Source organism: Somniosus microcephalus, unplaced genomic scaffold (genome assembly GCF_052327205.1).
Source record: "Somniosus microcephalus isolate GS21.2 unplaced genomic scaffold, FLI_Smic_1.0 unresolved_chr3, whole genome shotgun sequence".
Classification (NCBI taxonomy): Eukaryota; Metazoa; Chordata; class Chondrichthyes; order Squaliformes; family Somniosidae; genus Somniosus; species Somniosus microcephalus.
In genome coordinates this window covers 45,856,148-45,868,998 of record NW_028225181.1, presented here as the reverse complement: position 1 = coordinate 45,868,998, position 12,851 = coordinate 45,856,148, and the positions used below count along the sequence as shown (strand labels likewise).

At 44.1% G+C, this 12,851-nt stretch overlaps 1 protein-coding gene across 1 annotated transcript in view; it reads left to right on the top strand.

Annotated features, from left to right (window-relative positions):
* The window catches only part of LOC147091398 (putative G protein-coupled receptor 139), a 43,361-nt gene extending 34,404 nt beyond the window's left edge, over positions 1-8,957 (top strand). Inside the window, exon 2 of the mRNA XM_085976555.1 lies at positions 7,691-8,957. Within this exon, the coding sequence (XP_085832681.1) occupies positions 7,691-8,592 (902 nt within the window). The 3' untranslated portion in view covers positions 8,593-8,957. The remainder of the gene's footprint in view (positions 1-7,690) is intronic.
* Positions 8,958-12,851: the final 3,894 nt, after the last annotated feature.

Here is a 12,851-nt window from a genome sequence, read left to right as displayed (position 1 = left end):
ATAGCAGTAGAGTATGAAATAGTACGGTATTAGGTGGGGTCAGACTAAAAGAATCCAAGAATGTCTAAGAGAGAAACAGAAAATGATTCTACCTACCCCATTTGCAACATTTAAACACTCCTGCCTCCCACCCTATCACAGACAGTCCATTTTGTTCATTGCTCCCCTCCCTCCTTTCCCTGCCCTTGCACCTGCTTCAAACCTGTTACATCTCGAACTTTTTCCAGTTCTGACGAAGGGTCCCAGACCTGAAACGTTAACTCTGTGTCTCTCTCCACGGATGTTGCCTGACCTGCTGAGTGTTTCCAGCATTTTCTGTTGTTATTTCAGGTTTCCAGCATTCGCTGTATTTTGCTATTGTAAGGTCTAAGATAAATCTTTTAAAAACGTACATTTATTTAGCGCCTTTCAAAACCACCCGATGTCTCAAAACGCATTACCGCCAATTAATTACTTTTGAAGTGTCACTGTTGCAGTTTGGGAAATGCAGCAGCCAATTTGTGCACAGCAAGCTCCCACAAACAGCTTCTGTTATGTTGATTGAGGGATAAATATTGGCCAGGACACTGGGGATAACTCCCCTACTCTTCTTCCAACTAGTGTCATGCGATCTTTCAGGTCGACCTGAGAGAGCGGGCCAGGTCTTGCTTTTACGTCTCATCCAAAAGACAAAACCTCAAACGGTGCAGCACTCCCTCAGTACTGCACTGGAGTATCAGCCTCAATTTATAGGTTCTAGTCCCTGGAGTGGGACTTGAACCCACAATTTCTAGACTGAGAGGCTAGACTGCTACCAACTGAGCTATAGCTGACACTGTGAGAGAAGTTACACTGCATGTGTGTAAACACACAAAGCCTGAGAAATAAGGTTGGTGAGCTGCATGTGCAGATAGCCACACAGGAAAATTATTTCATGGCGATAACAGAGACCTGGCTCTAAAAAGGGCAGGATTGGGTACTAAATATTCATGGATATAAGATGTTTGGGAAAGAAAGAAAGGAGGTGGGGTAGCAGTATTAATTAAGGAGAATATTACAGTGCTGGAGACAGAGAGTGTCTTGGAGGGGTCAAGGACAGAATCTATTTGGTTAGAGTTAATCACAAATCGAGGCTCCATCACACTGCTGGATGTATTCTATAGGCCACCAGCTAATGGGAAGGATATAGCAGAGTAAATTTGCAGGGAAATTACAGAGAGTTGGAAGAAATATAGAGCAGTAATAATGGGGGACTTCAGTTATCCTAATATAGACTGGGATAGTAATAGTACAAAGGATGAGAGGGAGAAGAATTTCTGAAGTGAGTTCAAGAGAACTTTCTTGATTGGTGCATTTCTCGCCCAAAGAGGAAGGAGGCATTGCTGGATCTGGTTCTGAGGAATGAGATAGGTGAGGTGGAGCAAGTGTCAGTTAGGGAACGGTGATCATAGTATCATAAGGTTTGGATAAGCTATGGAAAAGGACAGGGAGCAATCCAAAATAAAAATACTTAAATGGGGAGGGCCAATTTCAGTGGGTTGAGAACGGAGCTGACCTGGGTAAATTGAAATCAAAGACTGGCAGGTAAAATTATAATCGAACAATGGGTGGCCTTTAAAGAAGAGATGATTCAGCTACAATCGAGGTACATTTCCTCGAGGGTGAAAGGTAGGACAAACAAACCCAGAGCTCCCTGGATGACGAAAGAGATAGAGAGTAAGAGGAAGCAGAAAAATGGGGTGTGTGACAGAGGTCAAGCTCAGAATACAAGGGAAAAACGTGGCTGAATAAAGAAAGTTCAGAGAGGAAGTGAAAAAGGAAATAAGAGGGGCAAAGAGAGAGTATCAGAATAGATTGGCAGCTAACATAAAATGGAATCCAAAAGTCTTCTTTAGGCATATAAATATTAAACGGGCAGTAAGAGGAGGGGTGGGGCCGATTAAGTGCCAAAAAGGAAACCTACAGATGGAGGCAGAGGGCATGGCTGAGATACTAAATTAATACTTTGCATCTGTCTTTACCAAGGAAGAAGCTGCTGCTAATGTCATAGTGAAAGAGAAGATAGTTGAGATACTGGATGGGCTAAAAATTGATAAAGACGAGGTACTAGAAAGGCTGGCTGTACCTAAAGTAGATATGTCACCAGGAGTGGATGGGATGCATCCTCGGGGGCTGAGGGAGGTTAGGGTGGAAATTGCGGAGTTACTGGCTAAAATCTTCCAATCCTCCTTAGATATGGTGTGGTGCCAGATGAATGGAGAATTGCAAATGTTACACACTTGTTCAAAACGGGTGTAAGGATAAACCGAGCAACTATAAGCCAGTCAGTATAACCTTGGTGGTTGGGAAGCTTTTAGAAACGATAATGCGGGAGAAAATTAACAGTCACTTGGACAAGTCTGGATTAATTAAGGAAAGACAGCACGGATTTGTCAAAGGCAAATCGTGTTTTAACTAACTTGATCTAGTTTTTTGATGAGGTGCCAGAGAGGGTTGATGAGCTCAATGCGGTTGATGTGCTGTACAAGGACTTCAAAAAGACGTTTGATAAAGTGCGACATAATAGGCTTCCCAGAAAAGTTGAAGCCCATGGAATAAAAGGGACAGTGGCAGCATGGATACGAAATTGGCTAAGTGACAAGAAACAGAGAGTAGTGGTTAACGGTTGTTTTTCGGACTAGAGGAAGGTGTGCAGTGATGTTACCCAGGGGTCAGTACTAGGAGCACTGCTTTTCTTGATATATCCTAATGAAAAGGACTTAGGTGTAATGTGCACAATTTTGAAATTTACAGATGACACAAAACTTGGAAGTACAGTAAACAGTGAGGCACACAGTGATGGATTTGAAAAGGACATAGACATGCTGGTGGAATGGGCGGACATGTGGCACATGCAATTTAATGAAGAAAAGTGTGAAATGATGCAATTCTGTAGGAAGAATGAGGAGAGACAATATAAACTAAAGGGTAAAATTCTAAAAGGGGTGCATGAACAGAGAGACCTGGAGGTATATGTGCACAAATCGTTGAAGTTTGCAGGGCAGGTTGAGAAAGTGGTTAAAAAGCGTACCGAATTCTGGGCTTCATAAATAGAGGCATATAGTTCAGAAGCAAGGAAGTTATGAGGAGCCTGTATAAAACACTGGTTCAGCCTCAACTGGAGAATTGTGTCTAATTCTGGGCACTGCATTTTTGGAAGGATTTGAATGCTTTAGAGTTGGTGCAGAAAGGATTTACAAGAATGATTCCAGGGATTAGGAACTTCCGTTACGTGGATAGACTGGAGAAGCTGGGGTTGTTATCCGTAGAACAATCTGTAAATAAATGGGAGGAATGTTTGTGGGAAAATTTGAGGTTGTTTGTTTACTGTTTTGCCATTTATCTCCATTTTGTTTTGTTAGTTCATGAATTGTTGCGTTTGTTTCTAATTGTTTGTCCTGAATAAATGACACAGAGTTTGTAACATAAATCATTTTTTTATTGTTACTTTAAATCTTTCCTGATTTGAATCATTGCAGCTTTGCCAGACAATAGTGGGTGCAGGATGCTTTCAATGAAGTGCTTCTTCATCCCAGAAGCCATCTTCTCAGTAAGGCGTTAGAATCGGTGTCTGATGAGCTATTCACGAACGGCTCTTACAACAGCAACATTGTGCACCTCCCTCCCACATTGTGCTGCAGATCCTCCTCATCCTCCTCCTCTCCCTCTTCCTCCTCCTCCTAAGGTGGTGCACCAATCCCTGGTGGCATTGGCTGGGTCCTCGTGATTGCAATGTTATGAAGCATGTAGCACACAACACTGAAGAGGGAGACTCACTCGGGAGAGTACTGCAGGGCTCCCCCTGAGTGGTCCAGAAACCGGAACGAATGTATCAAGACACCGATCGTCTGCTCTATGAGGTTTCTGGTGGCGCTATGTCTCTCATTGCATTGCAGCTTGGCAGAGGTGTTGGGTTTATGGAGCGATGTCATCAGCCAGGTGCAGAGTGGATAACCCTTGTCCCCGAGGAGCCATCCACTAGGTTGATGTGGTGGTTGGAAGAGGTTTGTAACACCAGTCTGGCGCAGGATAAAAGCATTCTGGCTGCTGCCAGGATAGCGGGCATTGACAGCAAGTAAAAACTCCCTGAGGTCACACACCAACTGTGTTTGGGAAGACCTCTGCATATTCATGAGGTTCCCGCAATGCCACATGTGTGCAGCCAAAGGTGCCCTGAACCATGGAGAAGCCCGCTATCCAATTCTACAAAGCCTTTGTCACCACCTGGATGCAACAATGAACAGCGAACTGGGAGATATTCACTATGTCCCCAGTAGAAGCCTGAAAGAATCCGTGGACTTAGAAATTCAGAGCCACTTTCACCTTCACTGCCACCGACCGAGACGTCCTGGTCCTGAGCTGATGCTGCAGATCTGGTTGCAGGAGGCGGCAGAGCTCAGTGACCACCTCCTTGTTGAAGTGCAGCCATTGGAAACATTGCTCCTCAGACAAATGGATATAGGAGGAGAATTGCTCGCTGAATATCCTGGGAGGGTAAGGTCTCCTGTGCAGAGGCCTGTTGGCCCACCTCCTCTGGCCACGTTTGCCACTCTCTCTCTCTGAGCCTCTGCTGCCTCCGAAGGTGAAGCTGGACGACAACGCCCCGAGTTACTGCAGCCCCCATCGAAGCTTCTAAATATCGTTAGAGGGAAGGTGAAATAAAAATGAACCTCAAACGTGGTACTCAGGACCCAAAACTCCTTTGGTCAGTGTCGACTCTCTCCAGACGTCTCTCTCTCTCAACCTGTGTGTACCAAAACTTTTGCCGACAAGAAAAGGCAGGAAGCGGCCACCTTTAAATAGCATTCCCCCTCTACCTGTCATTCCTAGCGGCAGGCGGAAAGGCAGCAGACACAACTCAATATCCAGTCCGGGGCGCTACTGGGGCCTTGCACGCTCGCATGATGTCATGATCTGTGAGTGCAGGAGATCGTGGCAGTAGTGTTTAGTGCCGCTGCAAAATGGCTGGCCAATTTCGCAAGCGGCGCTAAAATAGCCATGCTCAGGCACTAAGTATCTAGCGTCCTGTTAGCACCCCCCGACGGCGCGAAGGGGAGGCGCTAACCAACCGACTTTATCCCCGCATATTTAATTGTGTTTCTCTCTTTGTCGTTCCCCATCCCATCCGCAGGTGCTGTCAGCTATTGACTCTCAACATGATATCGTGTTTCCTACATTCAACTCATTAAATTTATTGGACTAGACTCTTTATTTAACGAATTCCTGTCTGCTCTCTACACTGAACATTTGTATCAGATCAGAAGAATGTTGTCTTGGTTTCAGAGACTTTTCACCTAATGGTGAAAGGTCATCGACCTGGACCATTAACTCTGTTTCTCTCTCTCCACAGATGCTGCCTGACTCGCTGAGTATTTCCACCTTTTTCTGTTTTCATTTCCGATTTCCAATATCCGCAGCATTTTGCATTTGTTTTCACCTAATGCTCGGTATGATTACATACAGATTTACAGGAACAAATCCTGGCAGATCACATACACATCGTTAAATGTCTGAAATATGCGCTAATCATTCAGTTCCAGTCAGTGTCCCCTTTCCCACCCTCTCCAGTTCATAAGAACATAAGAAATAGGAGCAGGAGTAGGCCAATCGGCCCCTCGAGCCTGCTCCGCCATTCAATAAGATCATGGCTGATCTGATCCTAACCGCCAATCTACTATCACAGAGCCATCTCCTGAATCTAACAGAATTAGACACACGAAATAGGAGCAGGATCAGGCTACACGGCCCCTGGGCCCGCTCCGCTACCCACAGGGCCATGACCATTCTGAACCTAGACTCATGTCCAAATTCCTGCCCGCTCCCCGTAACCCTTAATTCCCTTTACTTCTAGGAAACTGTCTATTTCTGTTTTAAATTTATGTAATGATGTAGCTTCTACAGCTTTTTGGGGCAGCATATTCCATGGACCTACCACCCTCTGAGTGAAGTAGTTCCTCCTCATCTCAGTTTTGAAAGAGCAGCCCCTTATTCTAAGACTATGCCCCCTAGTTCTAGTTTCACCCATCATCGGGAACATCTTCCCCGCATCCACCCGATCCGACCCCTTCACAATCTTATATGTTTCAATAAGATCGCCTCTCATTCTTCTGAACTCCAATGAGTAGAGTCCCAATCTACTCAACCTCTCCTCATATGTCCATCCCCTCATCCCCGGGATTAACCGAGTGAACCTTCTTTGTACTGACTCGAGAGCAAGTATGTCCTTTCTTAAGTGTGGACACCAAAACTGTACGCAGTATTCCAGGTGTGGCCTCACCAATACCTTGTACAACTGAAGCAATACCTCCCTATTTTTATATTCTATCCCCCTAGCAATGAAAGCCAACATTCCATTGGCCTTCTTAATCACTTGCTGCACCTGCATACTAACCTTTTGAGTTTCGTGCACCAGGACCCCCAGATCCCTTTGTACTTCAGTACTTTCCAGTTTCTTGCCATTAAGATAATAACTTGCTCTACGATTTTTCCTGCCAACGTTCTGCATTAGTGACACTGCTTCAGATGGTTAAAGTAGGATTAGAAGGATAATTTACATTCTCAAAAAATGTTCATTCAGCCAGATTTCAATTTATTTATTTCTAATCATTGTTTTGAATTTACAATTGACTCCCATGCCCGTCTGTCACAATTCAGTGGATCTCTCAGTGAGACCCAGAGTGATTCTATATTGCCTCCTGCTGTACTTCAGGATAAACAATCCCAGCTGATTGTTACTGAAGTACTGAGGATAAGAAAATCATTTGATATCTTCTCGTCTAACATTCTCTGCACAAGTTGGAAACAACAGTTGAAAAAGTACAAGGTTAAATCTCTTCCATTTGTGTTCAGATACTTTACAACAGCATTCGGCAGCACTTTGCCTGTGGGGTAAGTCGTCCGATTTCGATGCTGATAAATGCATTTAGTGGGACATTACCTGGTCAATCATCACTATTTACTTTAATTCAGAGTCCATTATTTGCAATGTTACTTGGCAAATCTTCCTTTCAATAAGCTACAATTTGTGTATTTCAACAAAAATGCAGAAAGCTCAATCTTCAAAACATATTTGATAGCCCAGTTATTATCTTTATAACTGCAGTGCACTTATTATCTTGGCATTGTCATATTACATTCGTCCATTATACATACAATTGCCTGTAATTATTGCATGCCAAGGTTGCAGTTTCTGTAGTTTGCTGTTGCATTCATTTTCAGTTCTAAATAGAATGGGTATTCTAACCAGGAGCAGGAATCCAAGCGGGATTTCCCCCTTCCCAACACAGAGGCACAGAATCGAATTGCACTGCTCCAAATGCTGACTGATCCCAGGACATGAAGGCTTCCTGAGAGGTTCTGGTCCTTTGTGTCCCTGGTACCTCGGGAGGTGCTTTTGTCTGCTGGACTAAAGTTAGGTCGATCATTTAATCTCTCCTTGGTCAAACATCTGTTACTTTCATATGTTATTTATTCCCATTTCATTTATTGATTCCACAAAGTATTTCTGACTATTGTAACATTAAACCCTGTATTCAGCTCCACAGGTAATAGAATTAGATTATATCATTGAATGTCAGTAATGAGTTGCAGATTTCACCCCGAATTTCATCAAACTGCTGCTCTTGCTCCCAGCCTGATGTATAATTTCTCAGTTTATTTCTCTTACTCACAGTGAACTTAGTGACGATTGTGATCCTGTCTCGGGGAAAGTGCGGTCTCTCCAAATGTGTCACTCGTTACCTGGTGGCCATGGTAGCAGCGGATCTACTGGTCATTATCCTCGACCTGATATTGAGACACATTCCGATTGTTTATTGGGAAAAGTTTGATTTTGTGCGGTCCATCCCCGTGTGTAATATCCACGCCGTCCTGCTGTTCACAGCCACAGGCTGTTCTGTCTGGTTCACCGTCACTTTCACCTTTGATCGATTTGTGGCTATTTGTTGCCAGAAGCTGAAAACTAAATATTGCACTGAGAAAACGGCGGCTGTGGTTCTGGGAACAGTGACTGTGCTGATCTGTTTAAAGAACATTTTCTGGTATTTTATGTTCACAGATCGGTATAGGCTTGGGAACACCCCCTGGTTTTGTGATGTCACAAAGGATGTTCGGGGTTCACGGGTCTGGGGAACAATCGAGCTCCTCCATTATATTCTCACCCCGGGGGTCCCATTTGTTGTGATTCTGCTGCTCAATGCTGTCACCGTCAGACACATTTTATTCTCCAGCAGAGCCCGCAGGAGACTCCGGGGTCCCAGCAGTGGGGAGAGTCCCAGAGACCCAGAGATGGAGAGCCGCAGGAAATCCATCATTTTACTGCTTGTTATCTCCGGTAATTTCATCCTGTTATGGGCAATGTTTATGGTGTATTCTATATGGAGCCGGATGCGGTATTTGGGGTATCAGTCTGTATATCTACCTGATTATGTACTGGAACTGGGATTCGGGCTGCAGCTGCTGAGTTGCTGCACAAACACTGGGATTTATGCCGTGAGCCAGACTAAGTTCAGAGAGCAGTTGAAGAATGTGGGGAAATATTCCTTTACTTTCATTGTAAAATTCATTAAACGATGAGAAGAAGCGGAGACTTTGCAGCTTGAGAGTTCACAGGGCCTGATATTGTGGATCCCGCACAAAGATGGCGGTTCTGGGGCCCAGCCCAAAGATGGCGGCACTGGTGGCCGCACCAATATGGCGGCTTTGGGGATCCCGCACAAAGATGGCGGCACCGGCCCTCCCGTCCAGCACAAAGATGGCGGCTCTGGTGCCCAGCACAAAGATGGCGGCTCCGCGCCCGGCACAAAGATGGCGGCACCTGTGCCCAGCCAAAGGATGGCGGCATTGGGGACTCGCAAAAAGATGGTGGCACCTGTGCCCCACACAAATATGGCGGCTCTGGGGCCTCACACAAATACATCATTACACCACTATACAGATCTTTTATAACTATGACCATTACTAAAAAATATGATGCTTTTTAAATCATTATGACACTTAATAAATCATTTTTATAATTCATTCTTGGGATGTGGGCATCACTGACAAGGCCAGCTTTTATTACCCATCCTTAATTGCCCTCGAGAAGGTGGTGGTGAGCCGCCTGAGACAAGCGAGTGTCTTGATGGGCCATTTCATGGCCAGTTAAGAGTCAACCACGTTGCAGTGGGTCTGGAGTCACATTTCAGCCAAACCAGGTAAAGACGGCAGATTTACTTCCCCAGAGGCCATTACTGAACCAGGTGGATTTTTACGATAATCCGGTACTTTCATGGTCACCATTATTGACACAAGCTTTCAATTCCAGATTTGTTTAATTAAATTTAAATTCTCCAGCTGGAGCATTTGTCCAGTCACCTGGGTTTACTAGTCCAGCAACATACCCACTGTGCTACTGCACCCTATAAATATATCGCCGTTCCTTTATCGTCACTGGGTCAACCACCTGAAATTCCTTCCATAACGGCAGCACGGTGGCATAGTGGTTAGCACTGTTGCCTCACAGTGCCAGGGACCTGGGTTCAAATCCGGCCTCGGGCGACTGTCTGTGTGGAGTTTGCACATTCTCCCCGTGTTTGCGTGGGTTTCCTCCGGGTGCTCCGGTTTCCTCCCACAGTCCAACGATGTGCGGGTTAGGTTGATTGGCTATGATAAATTGACCCTTAGTGTTAGGGGGATTAAATACGTGGGGTTACGGGGATAGGGTGGGATATGTGTTGGTGTAGGGGTTACGGGGATCGGGTGGGATATGCGTCGGTGCAGGCTCGATGGGCCAAAATGGCCTCTATCTGCACTGTGGGGTTTCTGTGAATTCTGTGATATACTGTGGGAGCACCTTCACCACACAGACTGCAGCGGATCAAGATGAAGGCACACCATTTTCACATGGGTAACTAGGGACGGGCAAGTGATACCAGCCTTGACAGCATTCCAAATATCCCGAGAACAAATAGATAGAATTTAAAAAATAGGATTAAAATCAATAAGTTTGTAATTTATTGATTGAAACCAGATGAGGTCTGTGATCAGAGCGGGGCATCAAGTATGCTAACCAAATTGTCAGCACCACTTGCATCACCTATTCTATGGTTGTATGACGGATACTACTCACACTTTCCCAATTTCCCTACCCTTACAAATGGTGCTTGATAAAGTGTCACATATTACCAAAATTGAAGCCCATGGGATTAAAGTGGCAGTGACAACAGTGAGTGATGTGGGCTATATACGTATGTAAGTGAGGATTACAGTGAGGGGTATATCAGTGTTACAGTGAGGGATCTGGGTTATATCAGAGTGTTACATTGAGGGGTGTGGGGTATATCAGTGTCTTTCAGTGAGGGGTCTGGGGCATGTCAGAGTGTTACAGTGAGGGGTGTGGGGTATGTCAGAGTGTTACAGTGAGGGGTGTGGGGTATGTCAGAGCGTTACAGTGAGGGGTCTGGGGTATATCAGTGTTACAGTGAGGGGTGTGGGGTATATCAGTGTTACAGTGAGGGTTGTGGGGTATATCAGTGTCTTTCAGTTAGGGGTGTGGGGTATATCAGAGTGTTACAGTGAGGGGTCTGGGGTATGTCAGTATGTTACAGTGAGGGGTGTGGGGTATATCAGTGTTACAGTGAGGGGTCTGCGGTATATCAGTGTTACAGTGAGGGATGTGTGGTATATCAGAGTGTTACATTGAGGGGTGTGGGGTATATCAGTGTCTTTCAGTGAGGGGTGTGGGGTATATCAGAGTGTTACTGTGAGGGGTCTGGATATGTCAGCGTGTTACAGTGAGGGGTGTGGGGTATGTTAGTGTTACAGTGAGGGGTGTGGGGTATATCAAAAGGACAGAAACAACCAACACAGGAACACAACCCAGTAAGCTGTACAACATCAAAAAATCCTACAGATGGGCCAAAAACAGCACGGAAAAATAACAGAAAGCAATTAGCAATCAATCAACTCAAGCTCTCTTGGACACCTTTCTGGAAAGCATATACACTCACAATAAAGAAGGCGTAAACTGGGCAGTGAATAACCTAAATAATATTTTTGATAATTTGGCAACAATGTCAAACTTGAAAGTTCACAAGAATAAACCCAAAACAAAAAACTATGAAAAATGGTTTGACCCAGATTGCCATAACATGAGGAAAAAACTCAGAAAAATATCAAACCAAAAACACAGACAGCCAGAAAAAGAGGAATTACGCCTTACTTATTGTCAGGCACTAACACAATACAAAAACACACTCAGAACCAAAAAAGAGCAGTATATTAAGAATACACTCAGCTCCATTGAGGAATCCATTGATTCCAATTGTTTCTGGGACAACTGGAATACATTACACAAAAAACAACACGATGACTTGGCCAATCAAAATGGAGACACATGGGAAAAACATTTTGAAAAATTATACCAGAAAAACACACTAAGCCCAGGGCAATACCAAATATGCAAAAAACTGGAAAAGCTCGAATTGGTCATAAAAGATAACCAAAACCCGCTAGACCCCATAATAACTGAAAAAGAGCTATTTGAAAAACTCAAGGACCTGCGACCAGGAAAAGCTTGCGGTGCAGATGGCATCCTAAGCGAGATGACTAAACACACGGACGATAAAATGAAATTGGCTATCCTAAAACTCTTCAACTTGGTTCTGAGTGTCGGTCACTTCCCTGATATCTGGAACAAAGGACTCATAACGCCCATATACAAAAGTGGAGACAAAGTTGACCCAAATAACTAACGAGGCATCTGTGTAAACAGTAACCTGGGGAAGGTATTCTGTAGTATCATAAACAAAAGACTTATAAACTTCCTTGAGGAGCACAATGTCTTGAGTAAAAGCCAAATTGGATTCCTACCAAACTATAGAACATCAGATCATATCTTCACCCTACAGACCCTAATTGACAAACATGTTCATCAAAACAAAAGCAAAATTTTTGCCTGATTTATAGATTTCCAGAAGACTTTTGATTCCATCTGGCATGACGGTCTATTGTTGAAACTTATTGAAAGTGATGTAGGGGGAAAAACATATGATGTAATTAAATCAATGTATACAAACAATAAATGTGCAGTTAAAATTGGAGACAAACAAACAAAATACGTCCCACAGGGGCGTGGTGTGACACAGGGCTCGCCCATCTCACCGACACTCTAATATTTACCATAAATGAATTGGCAAAACTACTTGAACAATCTACAGCACCTGGCCTCACCCTATATGAATCCAAGGTTAAATTCCTCCTCTATGCAGATGACCTGGTTCTGCTGCCACCAACTAAGGAGGGTCTACAGCAGAACCTGGATCTGCTAGAGTCGTACTGTCAGACCTGGGCCTAACAATAATCCCCAAAAAACCAAAGACCTTGTGTTCCAGCAAAGATCCAAACATCAGGGACCAAGAATAAATTTCACACTAGCAACAACTAAAAGTGAACAAACCACTAACTACACATACTTGGGCTTAAAAATCAGTTCTACGGGAAATTTTCATCTGGCTGTGAATGAACTGAAAGAGAAAGCAAGAAGGGCTTTCTATGCCATTAAAAAATCAATCCAAATAGAAATCCCAATTAGCATTTGGCTCAAAATTTTCAAATCAGTAATTGAACCAATTGCACTCTATGGCAGTGAGGTGTGGGGACCGCTAACACAACAAGAATTTGCAAAATGGGACAAACACCCAATTGAGATCCTACATGCAGAATTCTGTAAAAGTATCCTCCGGACTCAAAGGAAAACCGTAAACAATGCATGCAGGGCAGAACTAGGCCAATATCCATTAATAATTATTATCCAAAAAGGAGCCACCAAATTTTGGAAGCACCTAAAAATGAGC